At 44.4% G+C, this 23,965-nt stretch overlaps 1 protein-coding gene across 5 annotated transcripts in view; it reads right to left on the bottom strand.

Annotated features, from left to right (window-relative positions):
• The window catches only part of ARHGEF6 (Rac/Cdc42 guanine nucleotide exchange factor 6), a 75,845-nt gene that overhangs the window by 23,996 nt on the left and 27,884 nt on the right, over window positions 1–23,965 (bottom strand). For all 5 annotated transcript variants that reach the window (XM_028714711.2, XM_077922655.1, XM_077922657.1 and 2 more), the window contains 11 exons: window positions 16,351–16,478; window positions 14,947–15,148; window positions 12,681–12,751; window positions 9,525–9,619; window positions 8,070–8,165; window positions 7,201–7,323; window positions 6,474–6,612; window positions 4,704–4,763; window positions 2,719–2,865; window positions 1,767–1,853; window positions 407–485 (listed from right to left, as the gene is read on the bottom strand). In XM_028714711.2, the coding sequence (XP_028570544.2) occupies window positions 407–485; window positions 1,767–1,853; window positions 2,719–2,865; window positions 4,704–4,763; window positions 6,474–6,612; window positions 7,201–7,323; window positions 8,070–8,165; window positions 9,525–9,619; window positions 12,681–12,751; window positions 14,947–15,148; window positions 16,351–16,478 (1,227 nt within the window). The remainder of the gene's footprint in view (window positions 1–406; window positions 486–1,766; window positions 1,854–2,718; window positions 2,866–4,703; window positions 4,764–6,473; window positions 6,613–7,200; window positions 7,324–8,069; window positions 8,166–9,524; window positions 9,620–12,680; window positions 12,752–14,946; window positions 15,149–16,350; window positions 16,479–23,965) is intronic.

Raw genomic sequence — 23,965 nt, 5'->3', positions numbered from 1 at the left:
GAAACTCATAGACCTCAGTCTGTAATTGTTTTCAGTGAGTCTAATATGAGTAAAACTTAGCTGAATGCCACCTGGCATCTCTCTGAATACCAGTAGCTCTGAATTCACAAGTGGGGAGAGTGGCAGGTACACTCAGTTGCTGCTTGTGTGTTTCCCCACAGGATGTAGGCATGGCCATTGTGAGAACAGGACCTTTTGCCTGATCCAGCAAGGTTCTCCCGATGTTCTTACGTTCCTATGTATTTTATATTGTATTCAGCATTTTGCATCATTGCTATATGTTGCTGCTTCTTTTTTTGCCTTCTATTGCAAGCCACTTTGAGTATCTTTACAGTAGAAAAGTGGGTATATATATTCAATCTAATCTAATCAATGCATGCATCTAAGGCGCTAGCTGCACACTGACCTGAAATTTCAAAAGCATGTTCATTGACTTCCACATCTTCTAGTTTTGTGACCATCATACCTATTAAAGGGAGCTTTCCCTGCTCCCAAGAAAGAAAGAAAGAAAGAAAGAAAGAAAGAAAGAAAGAAAGAAAGAAAGAAAGGTATTATGTCAACGTTTTTCTGAGAAACCTTGACCGACTTTTTTTGCAATATGTAAATTTTAGTTAGGGACTGCCACCTTATAAAAGAAACCCAAGTCAACTCATCAAATCAATTAGCTGAATATGCTCAAATCGGCATATGACTCAAAGAGTAGTTTTGAAGGGGGGGGAGCAGGGGATCTGGGTTTCTTTGATCTTAAATGGTAGACATATACATCAGTGCATCTGAAGATAATGTGTGCCTTCCTGTGTAAGTGTGAAGAGAGAATGCCTGCTCTAATCTAGTGCCAGGTTTATGGTGCTTCCGTAAGTATTTATACAAAATAAAAAATAAAAAGTTGCATTGCTCCTTGGAAAGATTGGCTTCATAAAGTCTGGAATTTGGCTACACTGTCAAAAATAACATCTAAGGTTGAGAATTGCAAGTGAATATGGAAATAAATTTTGGGGAAACCGGTTGCCCCTTATACAATATTGTCAAGAAAATAATTTATTCCTGCAAAAGCAAATTCAAGTAGATTTTGAGGGGGTTCTTTTGGAAGAAATATTGTCATTTCATCTTAAGCCATACTTTACTGTAGAATATTATGATTTGAAGTATTTTTTTCTGGAGCAGTTTTGTTGAGTATTGTTAATAATTGTCAAATGATTAGATTTCTTTTTTCTTAAGGCAAACCTACCTCATTTACATTTCCTGAACTAATAAGGAAACTAAAACGGAGCTCTCCTTTGAAATTTCATGCTGCTTTCTAAATTTTGTGATTCAGCTCCCCTGGCAAAGTGTGCGCACACACAAAAAAAGCATATTCTGCTGCAAATAATGTACAAAACTACATTATTTCAGGGAAAGCTGTGTATATTAGGCAACCTGCTTACAGAAAAAATTGCACCTGTGCAAGCGCATCAATGTATGGGCATTTTTGTGCAGACTTTTTAAAAGGAACGCCATCTCTCTCTCCCCACAAATTGTTGATGAAATGGTCTGAACCAAATGTAAGGCTGGAAAAAAATAAAGAGTAGAAAGTGAAATTGACAGAGCTGCCCAACTCCACGTGCAGCTATGAATGGCAGGGGTCAATTAGCAAAAAGGCTAGAAAAAGTCATAGGTCCCCCTCTGGTGGATTTTTTTTGGGGGGGTGTGACACGTGGCCATAATGCACAGTTGTCCTTCCAAAAAAAAAAGCCAAATTGCTGCAATCCCAAGAAGACACTACTCACCTGATACATAAATCCGCTCATCCGAGGACTGGCAGAGAGAATCAGCAGGACATTAGAAAACAACAAGAGGTATCTTTCTTCTTTTTCCTGAAACAAAAAAGGAAATTCAGGCTGAAGCCCACCTGACTTAAGGCATGTTGAATTTTTCAGTTTTCAAATTCCAGAAATGAGGAAAATGCTAAAAAGTTGTAACATGACTTGGGGATTCTAAAAGATATTTTGCTTAAATTAATATAATTTTGTTTTGACCGGCAAGTAAAATGTGTGTAAAACTGCACAGAAATCATTAAAAAGATTGCCAAGTACTAGCAGTTATAAATTGATATTAATATTAATATTATCAATATTATTTAGCAATGGCCAGCATTTTCAGAAGGCAAAATTAAAATTATTCGGGTTTCCAAAAGCAGTTCGTGCTCTTCTTCATCAAAACTTAGGTTTACCAAGCTAACTGTTCTCCAAAAACTTTAGGAGATTTGAATTCCTCACACCTAAAAACACATTTTTAAAGACTCCTCACTGTAGAAATTTGCAAACATAAAGTTTCACCACCCCTAAAATGGCACAGCCTGCTGCTACCTGAGTCTCACACCATCACAAGCCTGGGAAGGGGCTGAAATAGATATGCTGGAGAATTCTGCCAGAAATGTAAATGCGAGTGAAAATCCCCACAATCCTCTTGTTCATTTAAGGTCAGGGAAGGAAATCAAAGAGGCAAACACAAGTGGTATTCACGGGTTGTCTTCTTCTTCTTTTTTTAGTCTGCCCCTCTCACCTCCCCACTTCTCCCATATTGGACTTGAGATGTGTAAATGAGAGAAACCTCCTTTTTGGTGGAGCTGGGGGGAAGAGGGTCATACCAGGGCCCTTGACCACAGAGAACAGACAAAGAGGTGATGGAGATAAGTGTCCAGTCCTCAAGGTTTAGGATATTAAGTCCTGCTGCTCTCACCTCACTCCCTCCAAACTGGACCAAGGCTTGTGACATATACAGGACGTTGCCCATTGATTTTATGTCTTCGCCCTCCCATCCCTGGATGGCCTCTGACAGGATCTGGAGCTCAAGCTGTTTCCTCTTCCTCATCTCCTGACACTGGGACTGCCAAGAGAGAAAAGAAAGGCTTTGGTTACAGATCAGAGGGCAAGCATAAAGAGCAAGGCAAAACACAAACCCCAGTTTTTCTTCCCTCTCCCAAAAAAACACAAAGAAATGGGAGGAGAAGGAATAGGTTTCTGGTTCTGGATGCCTCATTTAAGAACTAAGGGATGGCAACAAAGGTGGTTCGTGGCTCCAGTGGCTGCTAGACAAAATAGCAACGTTCTGCCTCATGTGTCAGAGTCTGTTGGTTGCTAGGAATCGCAAGTGACTCAGGTCCTGCTTGTGAGTTTCCCATTTGGGCATCTGGTTGGCCACTGAGAGAACAGGGTGCAAGACCAGATCTCCCCCTTATACTGACCCAGCAGGGCTCGTCGGGTGTTCTTATGGTTAGCAGCGGCTCTCTGGGGTCTTGGGCAGAAGAGAAGGATCTTTCCTGCTCTTTCTTTGCGGAAATGTAGGGGGTTGAACCAGGGACCTTGTGCAGGAGAAGCACAGCAATGCCCCCACTCCCCAGCCGTCTGAGCTAACTCAACGCCTCTTATCTTTCCTGTTTTCAACCAACATCCACCTCCTTCTTTGCACCCAGCTTCAGAAGTCTCCTGCCCACTTTCCCACCACAACATGTGCTTCTTCTCTGATGAGGTTATCCAGACTGGGCTACAGTGAAGGCAGCGGAAGAGGCAAGAGAAAGAAAGACTCTTTGCTTTCCTAAGAACAGAAGATCGAGCTTTGAGTGGGGTAAGAGTGCCCCCATGTGGAGAGTTTAAATCCCCCTTTTAAATCTCTACAGCTTCTGAATTTATGTGAGTGAACATTCCTAGGAAAATGCACAGGGGGTGGGATTCAAAGGGGCACTCCTTACACATACTAGGGGTGGAAATGTCTGTACTGGGGGCCAGATGTGGCCCTCGCTGTCAGATTCTCCCCAGGCCACACTCCCTCCCCAGCAACCTCTCCGTAAGACATGGCCCTCACTTCATATGCTCCTTCAATATTTTTCTGCCTAGCTGGAATGTGCCCTGAACTCCAATAACTTGCTTGCCTGGGTGGATGATAGAGGTGTTGGTGGGGGTAGAAAGGAGCATGCCATGGAAAGGTAAAATGTGCATTTGTTGCTCTGCCCATTATTGTCTACAGCCCCCCTCCCACCACTGGCACGTGGCCACAGGGAGGTCGCACAGAAGTGAACTGGGCCCTTGGGTGGGTTCCTTACTCCTATCCCATACAAATGGTGAATTTGTTCTACAAGCATAGACCCACATCGGGGCACCATCCATGCGTAAGTCAGAAGGATTAGGAAGACCCAAGGTTTGCAGAAAATAAAAATATTAAATATTATAATGGTCAATGCAGACCTTTATGTGTTGCCTTTCAAACAGATCATCTTATTTTCTGTGCAAAAGAATGGGCAGACGATTTGATATGCTCCAATATATTATTTCAGAGTAGCTTAACTTGTGTTTTCCTTGTACGTAGCAGAACTTGCAACCACCTTCTTGAAACTGAAGCACCTGGTTATTCCCCAGTTTCCCTAAATGCTGAGCTTTGGAACACACAGAACAATCTGTTCTCTGTGTTCTTCCTGTGCACATTCTCCAGAGTGACCCTAGGAGCCAATCCTCAGCGGCTGACTCACCTCCTTCCACTTTGATTGGCTGCAGGGTGAGAAGACACCTTCTCAGTGGCTGAAAAACTCCCCTTTCATGCTGAATGGGCAGACATTGGAGACGGGGACCCCCGCTGCAGAAATAGTCTTGGGTTTTTGACCCTCCATTATCCCCCTAGCTTGCTCCACTCCTGGTGATGTGTGGCTCACAGAGCCTGCTTCCAAGACTTACCACAAGAGACTTGAAGGAGGTGATTGCTCTCAAGACATCTTCGTGGTCCGGATGAGCTTCCTAGGAAAAGAGAAGCTTTAGTGAGTGCAAAAGGGCAGGTATATCTAAGTGTGTGTGTGTGTGTGTGTGTGTGTGTGTGTGTGTGTGAGAGAGAGAGAGAGAGAGAGAGAGAGAGAGAGAGAGAGAGAGAGAGTCAAAGTGCAGCAGATCAAGGGGGCGTATATTAAGACCCATTCTTATTTTTTGGAATCATTTATATACTGAATTTTACCCCAAGGATATTAAGGCAGTTTACAACCATCTAAAACTGGGGTGGGGTAGTTCAGGACTTGTGGGATGGGTTTTAATGGATAAGAGAGGATATATTAATTGCAATTATCTCTCCAGGTGTCCTCTTCTATAGGTTGGACAGTTTCAAAATCCCATCTTTGGCAGCAAAAGTAAAAGCATAGGAATTAGACTTTAAAATCTTGGTTTGAGCAAGTCCAGTTAATGAAGTAAGCTGGCTCTCTCTTTCCGCTTAACATAGAGCTAGGCAACAACCTGTAAACTAAGTTTAAAAATATGATTTACTTACATTATAATCATGCATTGGTTCCCCCAATAGTAGCCATAAAAACTATGCAGACAAGGTACCGTACTTATATTTACTGCATAACCAGCTTCAGGCATGTGCCTAAAGCTGGGGCAAGTGGAGGCATGTCTGCATCCATCACTGGTCAAAGGAAGAGAGAGAGGGAAGAAGTTTGATTATAGAATTGTAGAGTTGGAAGGGACCACAGTGGTCATCTAGTCCAACCCCATATAATGCAGGAAAGTTTCGCACTACCTGGGGCTCAAACCCACAACCCTGAGAGCCTCATGTTCTACCAACTGAGCTATCCCATCCCTTCCTTCCTCTGCAGAAGAGGAGGGGAAATGACATCACAGAGAACCCTCTCTACCCATTGCATTTCTATGGTCTGAGTATCTGCCTCTCAGCAATACAGCTCTGTGGTCTGAGCCACTTCTCATGCTTGCAAGAGCATGCATCAGTTATGTTTTGCTGCTAATCTTCCACAGGGCTGGGGTTCAGATTCCTCCAAGCCTCTCTACCAGCCCTGCTGTGTCACCTCCTGAAGCACTTTTGCTTGACTGGAATGTGCCTTGGACTCTGAAACTGCTTTTTTACTTGCCTGAATGGGAGCATAGAGGGCTTGAGAGAGAGTGCATGCAGAAACCAGCCTACTGTATACAAGGAGAACCTTCATTTCTCTGCCTGCTTTTGCCTCTGCACCTACCTGGTGCCCAGAAGGTAAGGTGAAACAAGACAAGCAAGTATTTGAGGCCTGAAGTTGGCTTACTCGTGTCGGCAAGAGCTGCAAATAAAAATCCACAGAGCAGGGGTGGACAACCTGTGGCCCTTGGTCTAATTTCACATGGGTGGCAATGAGGGAAAAGTGGGGGGGGGGAGGCAGAAAGAAAAGATTCCTGCATGGCAGGAGATTGGACCAGATGACCCTTGGGTCCCTTCCAACTCTACAATTTTATGAAAAGGAGAAAGAGGAGTTGAAGGAAGAGTAAAGGAGTGTGGCCACTTTGCCTTTGGCTCTGCGCATTTTCATCATGTGGCCTCTGACTTACAATCCCCTGGGGAATGTGGTCTTTGCATGGCTGACCATACCCTGCTGTTGGGAGTTGGCCAAAAGTACCAGGGAGAAGATTGCTCAGAGGGCACAAACAAACCCTTCTTTTGCTAGCAGGTATGCCTCTCCCAGCCACTGAACTCACCTCCATGTGCCTCTCAAGCTCTTGCAGAAGGATGATGTATTTATCCAGTCGTGTGAATGGTTTGCTGAGGTTTGTGGTTAAGGTCAGTATCCCTGGGCAGGGGGCTCCCTGAATCTCCATGAACTTCTCCAGCTCATCACTGGAAGACAGGTGCACACAAAAAACATACTGAACAAGATGGACTCTTGCTCTGAAACAACATAGCAGCTCTTAGGGTCTCTAGCTGGCAGCATTTTGAATGGCACTTTTAAAACAAAATAAAATGTTTATGAGTTTAAAAATATACTGTAATTCCCATATCTGGTAACTTATTGTTGCTACACGTAGATAAGCAATCAACATAAATATCATACCTTATAATATTATTTAATCACACCTAATCAGCAACAAGGTAATAGAGGAATAACATGATGTGCCAAAATAAAAAAAAAATTATTCCAGTAGCACCTTAGAGTCCAACTAAGTTTGTTATTGGTATGAGCTTTCGTGTGCATGCGCACTTCTTCAGATACCATCTACGGTATTGTTTCGACTACGGCAGACCAACACGGCTACCTACCTGTAACTAGGATGTGCCAAGTTTAACTTGCCTTTTCATATTCTCCATAATTCAGGATTTTAGAGTTCCTGGATTGCACAGGGCAGAAGGGGGGATTTAAAAGGGAAGGAGGAAGAGAAAGAAGACAGGGAGCGAGAAAAGCTAATAGAATAGTATTTTAATTTTTACCTGTGCTGAGTCAAGACGTTGACTGCAGAAGGGTGGTTAGCACAATAGGTGAGGTACAGAGACCTGAACTGGGGCATCAAGCTTATGAAGCAACTCCCCACTTTTTGCTGGTGCTCTGGGAGCCTGCAGGTAATATACAAGGGAAGGGTTTCAGAGCAGGCTTCTGTGCAATGGTTAAGGGAACGGGGAGTTGGTCAGGAGGTCATGTCTTGCACCTCAGTCAGGAGCTCACCTGGTTAGCAAAGCGCAATCTCCCAAGTTCAAGCCCTTGCCTACACCACGCATATGAGCAAGCAAGGCCAAGAATTTGCTAAAGGTCACAGAATCTTTCCAAAGACAAGAAAGCATTTTGTAATCAGGTTTTCTTATATCTAAGCAAGGGTCAAGCAATCACTTCCATTTCCCCCCTAACCTTAAATTCAGTTTTCCATATTTCAGCTTATATTTTTTTAAAAAGATCCCCCGAAAAATATGTCAGCATGTTAAGTTTACATTTCTCCTGGTAGATATAGTTTTGTGCGCAATTCTGCCAAGTGTGTACCTCCTTGTGAGTGATTTCCCCTAGAATAAAGCACTTATGGATGGGATTTTCATGAATTCATGCATCCAACATTTTTTGGTTGGAGAACTGAGTTGGAAAATTCAGAGAAGTGAGAATTTTAAAAGGCTGGCAGTACTGTGGGTTGTGCATTGCTCTGGCAAGTGTGGCTTAGCCAGGCTCACATTAAAAGCTGAACTGATATGAATTTCTCCCTCTTCCCTGCATATATTCCAACTGGACAATCCTTTCCTCTTGACCCCACCCCTCCCAATTAGCAGGCTTCAAAGAAATGGGAAACATTTGCCTGAATGCGATGTCAATCACTTACTGAGCACATTCTTCCAGCACCTGGTTGAGAGTTTGCTGAAAGGTGCAGATTTCATCCACATTTCCAAGTAAAGATGCAATATCCATGACACTCAGCCTAGAAGAATTCAAATACCAAGACAGTGGGCAAATAAAATCTGCTCATTAAAAAGCACTGAAGGAATATGGCGCTTTCATTTCATGTAATAGGAAGCTTCCATTGGGCATGGGGAGGAAAACCTTTTAGGGTCCACAGGCTGAATCCTTATCAGAATCGGCCTTGTGGGTCAAATTTGGCAGGCGGGTGAAGCCACGCACATTGTCAAAATCCTTTGCAGGGTTCCCAACCCTTTGCAGACTAATTTGTCTCAATTTTGGGAGCACTGAGGACAGAAGCTACACGAACCAGGAGACACTGGAGAAGAAGGAGAAGACAAGGAAGAAGAAGAGGAGGAGGAGGAGGAGGAGTTTGGATTTGATATCCCACTTTATCACTATCCTAAGGAGTCTCAAAGCAGCTAACATTCTCCTTTTCCTTCTTCCCCCAAACAAACACTCTGTGAGGTGAGTGGGGCTGAGAGACTTCAAAGAAGTGTGACTAGCCCAAGGTCACCCAGCAGATGCATGTGGAGGAGCGGAGACGCGAACCCAGTTCACCAGATTACGAGTCTACCACTCTTAACCACTACACCACACTGGCTCTCCACTGGAGGTTGGAAGCGGGTGTATGGGAAGGTTTGCAGAGTCCACTCTGCACTGGTCCTTTCAGTCTTGGGCATTGGACATTGGATCAGCATGGGGAGGCTTCAAGGAGCATCACTGGGAGGAAAAAGCAGTTTCTTCCCCTCCTTGCGCTCCTGCTACCTTGTTCTGTTTCAGCAACAAGCAATCAAGAGGCTATTTTGAGCTCCTGATTGTCCCTTTGAAGCCTTGCCCTTACCCACTCCACCCCTGACATCACACATGACACCTGTCATAGGGTGCATGGGTGGGCTTTCCTAAAATGGGGAGGCATGGTGGGTCAAGTCCAGTCCAAGGGTCAGAGGCTGCCCAGCCCTGAAATAGACTGTGATCATATCAGTTACAGTGTTTTGATCACCAACAACCTGTTCCTCAATTTCCACAACACACTTGAATTTTGAGTGTATATCACTCCTCCTGTAATAAGACTCTTTTGTCCATTTTGGGGATAAGCTTAAGTAATGGAAAAGAAATGTAACATTTAAAATGAACCTTTAAAATCTGTGAGTAGGGTGTTTAAAAGTTTTAAAGCTGTGTCCATCACTAATGGCTTTTGGATTCAGAGATGCACATTCAGGTAAAAATATATTTTAAAGAGTCAAGTCTAACCAGCGACAGGCTTTGGAGCTGGGGAAATCTAAATAGTAAATAACCGTTCAAGAATTTATACAAATCAAGCATTAATCTCTACCCATCTTAACAGAAGACATCAACTCAATAGCAAGTTGGATCTTACTTGTCATAGGACTGGAGAGGTCTCAGGTACGTTCCCAGAAGCATCTGCAGCTCCTTGGCATAGTCCCGTTCTGTTTCCAGAATATTCTGAAGTACCTGTAGCAAGTGAGGGTGTGTGTGTAAGAAAGAGAGGGGGATGTGTTTTGAAAACACACACACACACACACACAGAGAGAGAGAGAGAGAGAGAGAGAGAGAGAGAGAGAGAGAGAGATGTATCAACCTTATCAGGGGCTCATCCACCTGGGCAGGTAGCCCACCTAGGAGAAGGGAAACTCTGGTCCTAAACCTCCACTGCCTTGTGAGATATAGTCAGGACAAGAAATCTACACAAATCCAGAATGGAGACCCTAAGATGGTTGGATGGTGCCTTGCATGCCTCCTTTCATCAACTCCTGCAGCCAAGCAGGTGCAAACGCCTTGCTCTGCTTTCCTTTGGACCATATCAGCAAGGCCAAAGGGGAAGTCTTGTCCTCTGGGCAGCCCAGGACCTCCAGACACACTGACCAGGATTGCACCCCAGAAAAGTCATTTGGTGCTGCTAACACAGCAGTTTGACTTCACCCCTGGAGGCGTACTCCGTTGTCTCTCGAGACAGATGGATACTAACAACAACCAGGAGATGCCAGGGATTAAATCTTGGGGCTTTCTGCATGCAAAGCAGATGTTCTGCCACTTTCCTACATTTCCCCATGAGGCCAGCATATCATGCATGAAGGACTTTGCTTTTGGGAAGCTTCTGGGTTTGAACCTGGATTTATTTATTTATTGCATTTAAGATGGATGATTTTAAAAAAGGAAAAGACACAGCAGCTGCTGGAGTGGGAGATGGGAAGGTGATAACCATGGGGTGTGGAGGGAGAATTTAACCCTTTCCTCCCTGCTGTGGTCTCTCTTCAGAAGCTATAATTTTCCTTCTCTCTCATAATCCCCATAAAGCGGCATTCAGAGGCAGAATCACCTCTGGCAGTGGTGGTGGAACACAGGCATCATGGCTAGCAGCCCCTGACAGCCTCCTTTTCCATGGATTTGTCCAATCCTCTTTTCAAGCCATCCAAGTTGGTGGCCCTCACCATCTCCTGGAAGAGCCAGTTCCATAGTTTAACTATGCAGTGCATGGATAAGTGCTTTATTTTCTCTGTCCTCAATCTCCCAACATCCAGCTTCCTTGGGTGCAGGCTGAGCACCTAATTACTGCGCCATAAAGCCTGTAGCTCTGATGAAGGAACCAGCTGAAGCCAAGGTGCTAACATCAGGGCCAGAATTTTCCAGGGATCAGATGCTGTCCGTAAGCCAACTCTATGCCACTTGCATGCTATGGCAATCACTCCATAGTTTAAAAAGGCACTGGTCATTGGTAAACAAAAGGATATGCAGAATCTCCCCCACTATTCAATCCCTGCTCTCACAATCCGGCTCAATCTCTACTTCTGTGAGGACACGGTGGAGGAGCTGAGTTCTCTATAATGAAACAGGGCAAGTGGATACTCCAGCTGCAGAGATCATGAGGATCAGGTCATGTAAGGAGTTTCAGAAGTCTAAGATTGGCATCCTTTATTGCTTATTTCTAATAACAAAATATTTTTTGGCATACGCTGTAGGAACACATTTAACTTCAGGCATGGCTGTTGGTGCACCCATCTCACATGGCAGGATCTTAGGCTGCACACACAACATGTATTTAAAGCTCATTCTTTCCTGCAAAGAATATTGGGAAGTGTAGTTTTCCCCTACAGAGCTACAATTTCCAGCACTATGCAAAAAAATGCAGCACTCAGTTAGGACCCAATGTCCATTCCTCTCTTCGGTTTCTGTTCAAAGGACTCTGCTTGTGCTGGAAACACCAAGCCAGGGAATTCAACACAACGATACAGATCTATTTTAAATGCCAATGTATTCTGCCTCCTGGTTCTCGAGGCCCACTCTGTTCTAAGTCCGGAGCATTTTCCTACCCCATTAGTGTCACATCCTGTGTGTCAAACTCAGCCACATAGCACCAAGATGTCTTAATGGTAGGTCAAGCAGATTTAGAGAGAAAGGAAGGGTAAGCAGAGACATACAAAATGATCTCATTAAATGGGAGCCCTGGGGCAGATCGCTGGGGTGGCCAAACTTGCTAGCTTCTGCCCAGATGGCTGCTTGCCAGCATTTCTCAGTGAACTTCAGATTTCAAAGGGAAGATCAGGTTCCCCTGCCCCAATATTTAACACACATGGACAGGCTGTGACACTGTGCTTGTGCAGCCAGTAGACTGCCTCAGTCTGCCTTCCATGCTCTAGGTCATTGAGTAGCTGGATATAGGAAGGGGTTAATTTCCTTCACTAATGATCATATTTACATGATATGACTGTGTGATGATTTTATGTATGATATCATTATGTGATATCATATTATGAGTGTGTGATTGTGTATTATGATTGTGTGATATTATGACTTTATATTAAGATTATGTGATAATATTATATGTGTGTGTGTAATATTATATATAAATATTCAGCAGGAGCATGTGGTTCAGACTTTGCTCCACTCTTAAATCATTCTGCACACGGCAGAATGCTTTCGTAAATGCCTCCAGGGGGAGCTCTCACGTCTGGTCACTTCCAGACTGTGGTGATCTTGGGATTCAGTCACATCCAGGCAAATTTAGATGAAGCAATCAATGCTCATTCAATGGCCCTGTGCAACAAAACCTGTTTCCCCTTGGAAAACTGGACCTTTTGCAGGAAGGAAAGTGATGAGGAAAATGCACTAGAAGGTAGGGTAACAGTTGCTTGATGCATCGTCGTCTAACCTCCTCCCCGCAAACAAGTCAGAATGAACACTCAGTAAATAATTCCCTCGAAAAGTTTTTTGGTACTTCTCTAAATCTTGTGGCAAAACATATAATGCATCTTAAAAATAAAGAAATAAATATTTACATATTTTTTTATTTACTTTATGTATAAATGATGACAGCAAATGTTCAAATGCCTTGAGGGAAATATGCTCCCATTTGGAACTCCTAGTAGCTTCTCTGGTTCAAATGAGAATATCATAAGACCTCAAGGACTATACCTGCAGTCTTCCAAACAACAACAATAACAACTCCCCTGTGAATAATAAGAGTAATAATTCTAATTAATAGTACTGAGTGATAATGGGGACTTAACGAACTTACCACAGCATAGTAATTTTTGGTGAGCTGAGGGCTTTCAACTGCTTTCAAAGCTTTTGGAGAAAGTGGTTTATCTGGAAGAGAAGCAGTGGGAATTGTTATTCTGTCAGGTGATGGTGAGAAGAGATGGCATCTCAAGCAAAATTTAAACAACTGTGCAGGCAAGAAACAGATTGCAATTGCCAGGCTGTAGTAGTGACTGATGTTGACAATAGGTCCTTTCATTAAAGCCAGCAAAACACAATTTTTTTAAACCACCCAGTACAACCCTGGTGTACCAGGGTGATTCTCACATTTGTAAAACTGGCCATATTCCAGCTACACAAAAGCCAGAGGTTTTTACATTTGCAACCTGTTAGTGTGACAGAACCCAATCTTTGGAACTCCCTGCCTATTGACATGAGGTGGGTGCCTTCACTGTTTACTTTTCGATTCCTGTTAAGAAAGACTTTTGTTTAGGAAAGCCTCTCCAAACATGTAGAATGCTGACATGTGCCTTAATTTGGTTTTTAGTTTATCATTGGATTTTATTATTTTTGAAGGTTGTTACATTGTTGTTTTTAGCTAAGAATTTCGTTGTTCTATTCTTTTTGTAAACCACTTTGAGGTTGGGTTTTTACAATCAAGCTGTGTGTAACTTTTATGAAATAAATAAATCTCAACCCTCCCCCTGCCCATCTCTCATCCAAGCAAGGAAGCAAATAAACAAAACAAACAAACAAAACAGCAACAGCAACAATAATAATTTTATTATTTATACCCTGCCCATCTGGCTGGGTTTCCCCAGCCACTCTGGGTGGCTCCCAACAGAACACTAAAAACAGAATAAAACTTCAAACATTAAAAACTTATCTAAACAGGGCTGCCTTCAAAACTTTTCTAAAAGTTAAACAAAATAAAACAAACAGAAGACATTATTTAAGGGCACATTCCAGCCAGGCAAAAGCAGTTGTAGAGAATGCAGAGCAAGGCTGTTAAGCCGTGTGGCCTGGAAAAAGTAACGAGAGCTTCGTTTAGCCCCAGGTCTGAGCTTATCCGTTTCGGATTTACTTGCTCCTTTTATTTCCTTATTTGTATCCATACTTGTATCTGTTCGATTGCAATGTTATTATATATTACATTGCCATTTTTTTTAAAGCATTGCTGTAAGGACAGCTCCCTGCCCCAAAGAGCTTGCAACCCAGTGTTAGAAACCCAATGCATAAAGAGCCTATGGTTTGTTTGCCCAGAGAACAAGGCAGAAGTGAAAGCAGCAGTGAGCAGAGCCATCTGATTTCCCCCCAAGGTCACACTCTGCCTCTATTTATTGCTCATTCCCTTGCAGTGCTTCCTGGCTCCATAAGAGGGCAGCCCCTGTGGCACTTGCAAGATGACCCTACAAGCAGGACAGTGGCAAGCCAGCCTTTGAGCCCCCAGGACATCCCAGGATGCCAAGAGAGATGACCATCATATGACAGCCACGCTGGAACAGATCAAAGCCTGTCTTGGAGACGTTGTCCTTGTGGGCGGGAGTATGATCACCATCTCAGTAAGAGCTTTGCTGACCTGATACAAGGAACACATGACTCGATGGCTGTAATGATAAACTTGGGGCTGTTTGGCTTATTTCCTTAAAGCTGGATGACAAACCCAAATGGTCCATTTTGGAACAGGAACAAGGAAGCATTCTCTGCTCCTTACAGTGACAGACTGAAAAATATGAAAGCACAGCCAGGAGGCCTGGAACAAGACCCTTAAATCGATATCATCACCATCCCAATTTCAACGAACATACAAAGAGGCTAGACCATATGAAGGTTCCGGTCTTATTGAGATATAGGCAGCCACACGGTTTAATGTAGGAATGTAGAATCTGTGGCCCTGCAGATATTGCTGAACTACAACTCACATCATCCTTGGCTAGGGATGGACGTGAAATTTGGTCTGCCACAGATTTTAATGCAAACCTTCCTGATTTGTACCTATCAAAACAACATGGGAACTGGAACACAGCCATCCTTTGGAATTTGCAGTTTTTCCACATTTTGTGATACAGTTCTACAACCACTGTGCACAAAAGGCACACATTAGGGGGAAGTGTGCTCTAAAAATCATATAGTAGGGAAAACAGCAAAAAAAAAAATGCATTTCATTTATTAATCTTACATCTTGCCCATCCAAATGAATCATATTGGGGGCAGCTGCTTACAAAAAGTATGCAGCCCCATAAGCGGAAGAAGAAAAAGAGTAACAGTTAATATTAATACCAATTAATAATAGGTTCTCTTACCAGTAGATTTAATTTCTCTGACGTAGTTACTGGGGAACCAGCCTGTCTTCCCATTAAGGGTCCCCTCCCACCAGCCTCCTTCCTCGACCCGGGTGACGTTAATGATGTCGCCTTTGTTGATTGACAGCTCGTCTTCATTGGTCTGCTTAAACTGGAATCGGACCTTGACCAACATCTGGTGATTGCCATTTTCAGTCATCTCCTAATGCACAGGAACATCAAGATAAATGATGATGGAAACAAACAAACAAACAAACAAGGAAATAAATGCCAAGGCCGCTTTTAAGCACTGCTGAAGGGTAACTCTTTGTTGTCAAGGAGAACATTAACAGCTGCTTCTACGGAGCACCTGCAGCACCACACACTCCTTCCACCTGCATGGAAGCTGCCACTGTGCTTCCCTCTTCAATCCCCTCCTGGGTCTGGGAGACAATGGTGCAAGAAAGGGCGGAGAAGCATCCAGCCCTTCACTTGCCCAACCTGCCTCTTCCTCCTCTTCCTCCTGTGCTGCACCCTACAGCTCTGAAGCTTCTCCTGTCTGTGACTTTTTCCTCCTGGCTGATACACTTCCCCACAAATCCATAGTCAGACTCCAGCCCCGTGCACACAGCATCCTGCCAGCCCCTGACAATAAGTTCTGTATGTTCTGGGTAGGCAAGTCATTGCGGTCGGGGAAAATAAAATCATAGAATCATAGAGTTGGAAGGGACCATGAGGTTCATCGAGTCCAACCCCCTGCGATGCAGAAATCTTTCGCCTAACCATGGGGCTCGAACCTGCAACCTGAGATTAAGAGTCTCGTGCTCTACTGACTGAGCCATCTCAGGTTCCTCAGCTTTTAAGCAGCATTTTTTACTCTCAAAAGTGCTCTGCAGAAATGATGGATGTCAGAAGAGCCTTGCCAGATCAGGAAGCATCCTGTTCTTGCAGTCGACATCCTAAGGGGGCAACCACAGGCAGGATTTGAGCTCAGCAACAACACTCCCCATTTGTGGCTCCCAGCAACTAGCATTCAGAGGCAAAACTACCTTTGAATGAGTGGAGGTAGAACATCTCAATCATGGCCAGTAGCTGTCTAAGCTGAAAGCCATCCCTACATTCACATGCTTCAGCTATGCGCTTTCACCTGCTCTTGCTCTTACAACAACCCTGTAGGGTAGACCCATGTTAGCATTCCCATGCTGCAGATTTGTGGGGGAGGTTTTCTGGTGGGGTGGGGAAGAGGCAGCAGCTTATTCTTGGGGAAAGTGGGCTTGAAGCTGGGAAATTTCTCTGCCCCTTAGACCTTCCTGCCCCCCGCCCCCCAGGCCACAGAACTTGCATAGGCTGAAACCTTAGACTCCTTGCTTCTTCTTCACTTTCTGTCTCCCCAGGATCCTGGGGTAGATTTTGAACAAAACCTACCACTCCTTTTGACTGCCCGTGCAGTGCTTTCGGCGACTTAGGAGATGTTGTTTGCATTGAGGGATGGTCGTCACCCGCAGAGGAACTAGGCGGCAACAGATTGAAGCATGGCCTGGTGGCGCTCCGATCTGTTTAAAGACAAAGAAAACAAAATGAATACTGTAAAAGTCAGCACTGGGAATGTAAGAAGAGCCCACTCTGCAGGATCAGGCCAACAGCCCATCGAATCAATGCCTGTTATGGGAAGCCCATAAGTGGGGCTTGAAGGCAAGAGCCCACCCTGGCTGTGGCTTCACAGTGGCCAGTATCCAGAGGTTTCCTGCCACATGCACTGGTTTCTTCAAGGCTGGAGTACAGCAGTGCTCTGTGTGGGACTTCCCTTGCGCTTGATCTGGAAGCTGCAGTTAGTGCAGAATGCTGCAGCACGATTGCTGACAGGAATGAGGCCTTGTCAGCATATAATGCCTGTGTTCAGAGATCTGCAATGCTTGCCAATGTGCTACTTGGCCAAGTTCATGGTGTAATAATAATAAAAATAATAAATTTATTTATACCCCACCCATCTGGCTGGGTTTCCCCAGTCACTCTGTGCAGCTCCCAACAGAATATTAAAAACACAATAAAAGATCAAACATTAAAAACTTCCCTACACAGGGCTGCCTTCAGATGTCTTATAAAAGTCAGATAGTTTGTTTATTTCCTTGACATCTGCTGGGAGGCCGTTCCACAGGGCAGGTGCCACTACCGAGAAGGCCCTCTGCCTGGTTTCCTGTTGCCTCACTTCTTGCAGGGAGGGAAGTGCCAGAAGGTCCTCAAAGCTGGATCTCAGTGTCCGGGCTGAACAATGGCGGTGGAGACACTCCTTCAGGTATACTGGACCGAGGCCATTTAGGGCTTTAAAGGTCAGCACCAACACTTTGAATTGTGCTTGGAAATGTACTGGGAGCCAATGCAGATCTCTCAGGACCAGTGTTATCTGGTCCCAGTAGCTACTCCCAGTCACCAGTCTAGCTGCCACATTCTGGATTAATTGCAGTTTCCGGGTCACCTTCAAAGGTAGCCCCACGTAGAGCGCATTGCAGTAGTCCAAGCGAGAGATAACTAGAGTATGCACCACTCTGGCGAGACAGTCCGTGGGTAGGTAGGGTCTCAGCCTGCGTACCAGAAGGAGCTGGTAGACAACAAAGCAGTGGTTCTCAAACTTTTTTCCTCTGCGCCACACTTTCAGATTAAAAATTTGTTCATGCCACAATGACTTTTTAATTGATAAGAAGTACATTGGAAAATGAAACAACTCCCAGCAGTGCTTGATTTATAATAGAACACAACGCTGTGGGTTAAACCACAGAGCCTAGGACTTGCCAATCAGAAGGTCGGCGGTTTGAATCCCCACGACGGGTTGAGCTCCCGTTGCTCGGTCCCTGCTCCTGCCCACCTAGCAGTTCGAAAGCACGTCAAAGTGCAAGTAGATAAATAGGTACCGCTCTGGCGGGAAGGTAAACGGTGTTTCCGTGTGCTGCTCTGGTTCGCCAGAAGCGGCTTAGTCATGCTGGCCACATGACCCGGAAGCTGTACGCCAGCTTCCTCGGCCAATAAAGCGAGATGAGCGCCGCAACCCCAGAGTCGGCCACGACTGGACCTAATGGTCAGGGGTCCCTTTACCTTTACCATACCCTCCAGTATATTTATCTGATGCAAATAGGGACTTCCTAAGAAAAAGCAGGACATTCCGGGATCAAATCAGAAACCAAAACAGCTTCTGTAAATCTGGGAGTGTCCCTGGAAAATGGAGAAAATGGAGATCTGATACCACCCAGTGCCTACCTACCAGCCAGCAACAGCTCATCTTTTCATTCACGTTAATCATCCTACGCAGTTGCCCTGGGATGCAGAAGGAGATAAGCTGCAAAGCCAGGTGCTTTGCAAAAGAGACTTGACATTCTACTCAGTGATATAACCTTATAGCTGGTGAAAACAGGAAAACAGGATGTGTATTAAGAAAAATATATCTGAGTACCCACGTGACCCGGAAGCTGTACGCCGGCTCCCTTGGCCAGTAAAGCGAGATGAGCGCCACAACCACAGAGTCAGTCATGACTGGACCTAATGGTCAGGGGTCCCTTTACCCTTTTTTACTTTATAATCATGGGACATCCAGGAAGTAAAAGAACAATGCAGCTGAGCTACGCAAGAACATGAATCATTCCCAAAATATGATGTTGGTTGTCCTGTGACACTTGCCATCCTCTCCTGCCACACCAGTGTGGCACATCACACCTTTGAGAACCACTGTCATAAGGCTCTTAACAACTCACCTGCAAGATTGCTTTACTCACACATACTCAACGGCTTCAATCTGTGCAACCTGCACTGTTACAGGTGCAACATAATACTCATTCTGCATTTATAAGAAGTTGTTATTTTAGTGTGATTGCACTCATTCTTTGGAACTCCCTGCCTATTGATATAGGCAGGCACCACCTGTTAAAAACATTTCTTGCTTAGAAAAGTCTATCCAGACATGCAGAATGTTAAGGTATGTTTTTATCTGGTATTTAGCTTATCATTAATGATTTATGAATATTTTAAATCATTTTTACTGATAATTTTATTGTTTTATTTTTTACATAATCCTCTTTGACTTTTTTTAAACAATCAAGGAGTATATATATGCATTTTATGAGTTAAAATAAATTTAGCCATCTTGGTTAACATGCACAGTGTCATGAATCTGCCTAATACTCTTTTAGCCTTCCTGTGATAAATTGTAGGGAGGCAGGAATTGTGGACCACTGAATTAGACACCCCTAGGTTGAAACATGTTTGGTCTTACTGTTTCTCACACTCATTTGTGGATCAAAGAATTCATTTGGATATATTATTGCATTTTAACTATTTGTATTCATTATTTTATTGTGTCATTTAAATATATTTTAGCTACTGTGGCATTAAAGTCTGCACAGTCGTCTCTTTAGCACTTCTTTAGCAGAAGTTACGTTTCAATTTCTATTCCTACTCCATTTAGGGTTGCATGCAGCTGATCCACTGAGATGAATGAACCCAAGTTACTCGTGTCCATTAACTTCAGCGGGTCTCCTCTGAGTAGGACTAGCACTGGATACAAACCCTATGGTTTTTGTTTGGTTTTCTTTTAAAGCCCAGTAAGTCTGACGGCTTAAATTCTCCTTGCACTGATCGGAAAACTCGTAACAAAAAGTTTGTAGGGTCATGGAACTTTTGGTTCACCTATCTCAGTAACGTTTCACATGGACTGACAGCAACTCTCCAGAGTTTCAGGCAGGAAGTGTCTCCCACTCCTCCTTCTGCATGCAAGACACTGAGCCACATTTGCTGTACCACTGAGCCACAGCTCTTCCTCTACAGTATGTCATGGGAACATCGGAAACTGCCCTATCCTGAATCAGACCCTGGGTCCATCTAGCTCAGTAGTGTCTACACTGTGGGAGTGTTTCTCAAACTTGGGTCTCCAGCTGTTGTTGGACTACATTTCCCATCATCTCCGACCACTGGTCCTGCTTGCTAGGGATGATGGGAGTTGTTGTGCAACCCAAGCTTGAGAAACACTGCAAGTGGCTTGCAAGACCTTCCAGGATTTCAGATGGAGGCATATGCAGCCCTACTTGGAGATGGACCTTTGGGGTTCAAATCATGCACTCTCCCTCTGACCTATAGCAAAGTGCAGACTTGTTCCCACATAAGACGGGGCATGTGCTCGCACACCAAAGTGGCAGATCCCTTGGCTAGGTGGGCTGGGGGTGGAAGGAGAAAACCCTGATCTGTACCTCCCTTGCTGCAACTATACCAAGCTTCCCAGGGGCCTCTCCTATGGAGAGCAATTTTGTTGCAAGCCATTTCCAAGATCAGGGGAGGGGAGGGGAGGGTTTCTTCCACAGAGAGCGGGTCGAATTGCTCACTGCTCTGCATGATTTGCTTGCCAAACAGGACCCTGGATTCTGGCAGAACAACGGATTGTACGCAAAACCCACACTCTGCACACGACTGAAAAACATGCTGACATTTGATGCAAGTCACCACAGCTGTTTGCGGAGAAGTGGGAGGGATCGCAGATGGAGGGGTTCTGTTTCCAACCCACCGCCCTTGCACTGCCGCCTTCCTTCCACTGACTGTGGAAGGCAACCCTCCCCACAACACATCAGTGCTATATACTGCCCCCCCCCCCCGAATCTTGCAATCACATTCTATGCAATGCAATACTCTGGAGTTTCATTTCCCCCCTCGGATTCAAAGGCGAATCCTGAAAGATCAAAATACCGAGCTTACATCGTGCGCTCCAAGGAAGCTGCTTGCTGAAGATGCATCACGTTCACAGCCCACGTTATTTTCCCTCCAGGGTGGCATGCTGCCAAGGATGGCTTGCTGTTGGAGGGCAAAAGATGATCCAACCTCGCACAGTTCCTGCTGCTCAAGGGCTGCCAGCATGTCGTTTCATGGCAACACAGGAAGCTGCCTTACAGACCATGGGTCCATCTAGCTCTGTATTGACTACACTGGCTGGCAGCTGCTCTCAAGCATTTGAGACAGGGACATACCCAGCCCGACCTGGAGATGCCCCAGGGGATTGAACCTGGGCCTTTCTGGATGCAGTGCAAGCGTTCTAGCATTGAGCCTTAGTACCAGAAACGAAGCTGCCTTATTCCAAATCGGACCATTGGCCCATTTGGCTCAGTAGCATCTGCACCAGTTGGCAGCAGCTCTGGAGCATCTGAGGCAGGGACATGCTCAGGTCTAGGGACATGCCGCGGATTGAACCTGGGACCTTCTGCAGGCAAAGCAGATGCTCTATCACCAACCCTAATTATTAGGGGGCCTAATTATTATTTCTTCCCCTTTTTAGTATTTCTTACCAGCAAGGTGTCACACCCCAGAAGACAGACCCTCTGTGATGAAGAGGAGGAGACAAGGAAGTCCCGAGAGCAGGAATCACCTCCAGAAGACACCACCCTGTTGGAACCCTCAGCGTAAGGGGGCCCTCAGTAGCTCGTCCAACGGCCACTGATATCCCCAGGCATCAGAGACTCCATCTTGATCTGCCTGCAGCCTCATCAGTTGGCTCTAGCATTTTGCTGGTCTACTACTCTTGGTCATACAGATCCAGCCAGAGGTCTCCATGGGTCTAGTTCCTTGCTTGAACTCTCACTTTGCTTTCCCAGTTCTCTGTGTGACCTCTGCCCAGGGCAGGATACCTGATCCTCTCCTGCACACATCTATAACTGGGGAAGGGCAGCACCTAACATTACCTATGCATGGCTTCCTCATAAGTTGCTAGCTCTCACTGCTGAGATAAAGACATTATCTTCTTGCAAAGTTCAGCATAGGCATTTTGATAATGGTGCCCAACATGGGGGGAGCAGGTTTCTGTCTACATTTGAATACCACTAGACACCATTTTGAATCAAGATGGTGGACCAAACCATTCCAAGCTTCACTTGTTTGGACACCTCTGAAGATGCAGTCACCCCATTTGTTGTTGTTCCTGAAATGGAGGAGTGGGGATATATTTGGATATCATAAGGCACCACCTGGTATCAAGATGACCCTTTCAAAATTGCACTGTTTTGATTTGTTTTCTTATCATACCTGAGCAATGCTAGGCACTTTTTGCTAGTAATATTACACACATATTCATGGTTGTATGCCACTATGTTTTACTCAGAGCAGAGAACAAAAATACAAGGTCACAGGAATTCAAGATACAATGAAAAGATTTCAAAAATAATGACTATTTGAATATGCATATACTCCAAGTGCATGTTTAAATAATCATTATTTATGATATAGCGGGTTGAACTAGGTGACCATTATAGTCACTTCCAACTCCACAATTCTATGATTCCATTATATCCTTTCTTTTGCTTTTGGTATTCATATTTGGGGACCTTCTTTTTGTTACTCAGATTAAAAATAATTAAAATCAATGGACCTAAGTTACTAGTGTCCATTAATTTCAATGGGTCTCCTGTGTGTATGAGTAACAATGCATATAACCTCTTTTATATCTATGTTAGCATATGCAAATTCTATGCAGGTTTTGCGTTGTGGGCCTATGCCTCAGGTATTATAAGCATCTAACAATGCCCCTCTCTGTCCAAAAGATATCTCTTCACCATTTCTCGATAAGCTGTACTGAACTGCAAAGGTCTGTGGTTTCATTGCCTGTTTCCCAGTTCCTTCCGGCAGAAAACAAAAGATCAGCAACCACCAGTATCTAAATACCAACCACAAATACAGAACTCACAGCCGTAACAAGGCACTACCCTGCCATGCTTTCTCCCAAACAGTCCATTGATTTATTCTAGACAGAACTCTGCAAGCAAAATGATGCATGCTGAGACACTGGAGCCAAAGTCTATTATTAGAATCTGGTTAGAATTTAGCTGAAACGTCTGTTCGGCAACATACATTGACAATTCACTGTTTGCATTTTGTAAGGATTTAAACTTTAAACATTGGGTTCCATTGCGCTTTGCCAGCCAGACAACTCGGCAGGAAGGGCACTGCTTGCCAAATATCTGGCAATAATAAGAGCTCTGGATTTGCTGCCTTCTCCAGTAACAATAGGGTTGCATTCACACGTGGGGTTTATTTTGTTAGTTTTACTTGTTCAGGGTTCAGCCACACTTTTGCATGAGAAGCTGATCGTACTGCACACCAATTAATTCCCCCTGGTCTGAGCGCTTTTCTTGTTCCATGGTTGAACTTTGCAAAAACCCAGTCTTACCTGCTGAACTGAAGCTTGGTTAAGCAAAACCTCTCTCTGGATTTTCCACAATTCAGCAGGTAAGTTAAGATTTTTGCAAAGCACAGCCATGTAATAATGAGAAAAGGCATTGGGCCCAGAAAACCATAAAATGGTAGTGTTAGAAGGGACCCTGAGGGTCATTTAGTCCAACCCCCAATCAGTACACAATACAATCAGAATACAGATCAAGCAAAAGTGTGGACGAACCCTGTAAGGCTAATGCTTGTGCCCCCTTTCACACCGGAGTACCAATTTACAGCCATGTCACGCTAAATTTCACTCACACCAGTAGGCTGATGGCATCCTTCTGTCTCAAGAGACAATGGACTGCACCTCTGGGGGGTGAAGTCAAACCATTGCATTAGTAGTGCCAAAGTGACCTCTCCAGGGCACAACCCTGACAACAAGACACGCCCCCCCCCCCCCCGGCCTTGCTGAAGTGGTCCAAAGGAAAGCAGAGCAATATGTACCTCCCTTTATCCAAAGATCTCAGGGAAGTTCACAAGATAAAAATACAGGATAAAAGCACCACCCGACCCCACTCCCATCCATCTTCCCTCTCTCCACCCCCCTTTTCTTCTCTCTTTCTTTTTTCTTCTCCCCCTAATGCCTCAACAAATGAAATGGATTTGTAAAAATGTTACATGAAAAAAACAACAACAAAAAACGAGGCACTACACTTCTGTAAAACAAGAAAATCCTTAATAAAATATTTTTTTAAAAAAGCACAAAGATAAATAGTTAAAACAAAAACAAAACAACTCCCCCCCGCCCATGCATGTAAAGGGCCATAGAACAATAAACAGTTAAAGACCTCGTTGAAAAGGAACGTTT

Source organism: Podarcis muralis, chromosome Z (assembly GCF_964188315.1).
Source record: "Podarcis muralis chromosome Z, rPodMur119.hap1.1, whole genome shotgun sequence".
In the NCBI taxonomy this organism is placed as follows: Eukaryota; Metazoa; Chordata; class Lepidosauria; order Squamata; family Lacertidae; genus Podarcis; species Podarcis muralis.
This window is presented reverse-complemented; position numbering and strand designations above follow the sequence as displayed.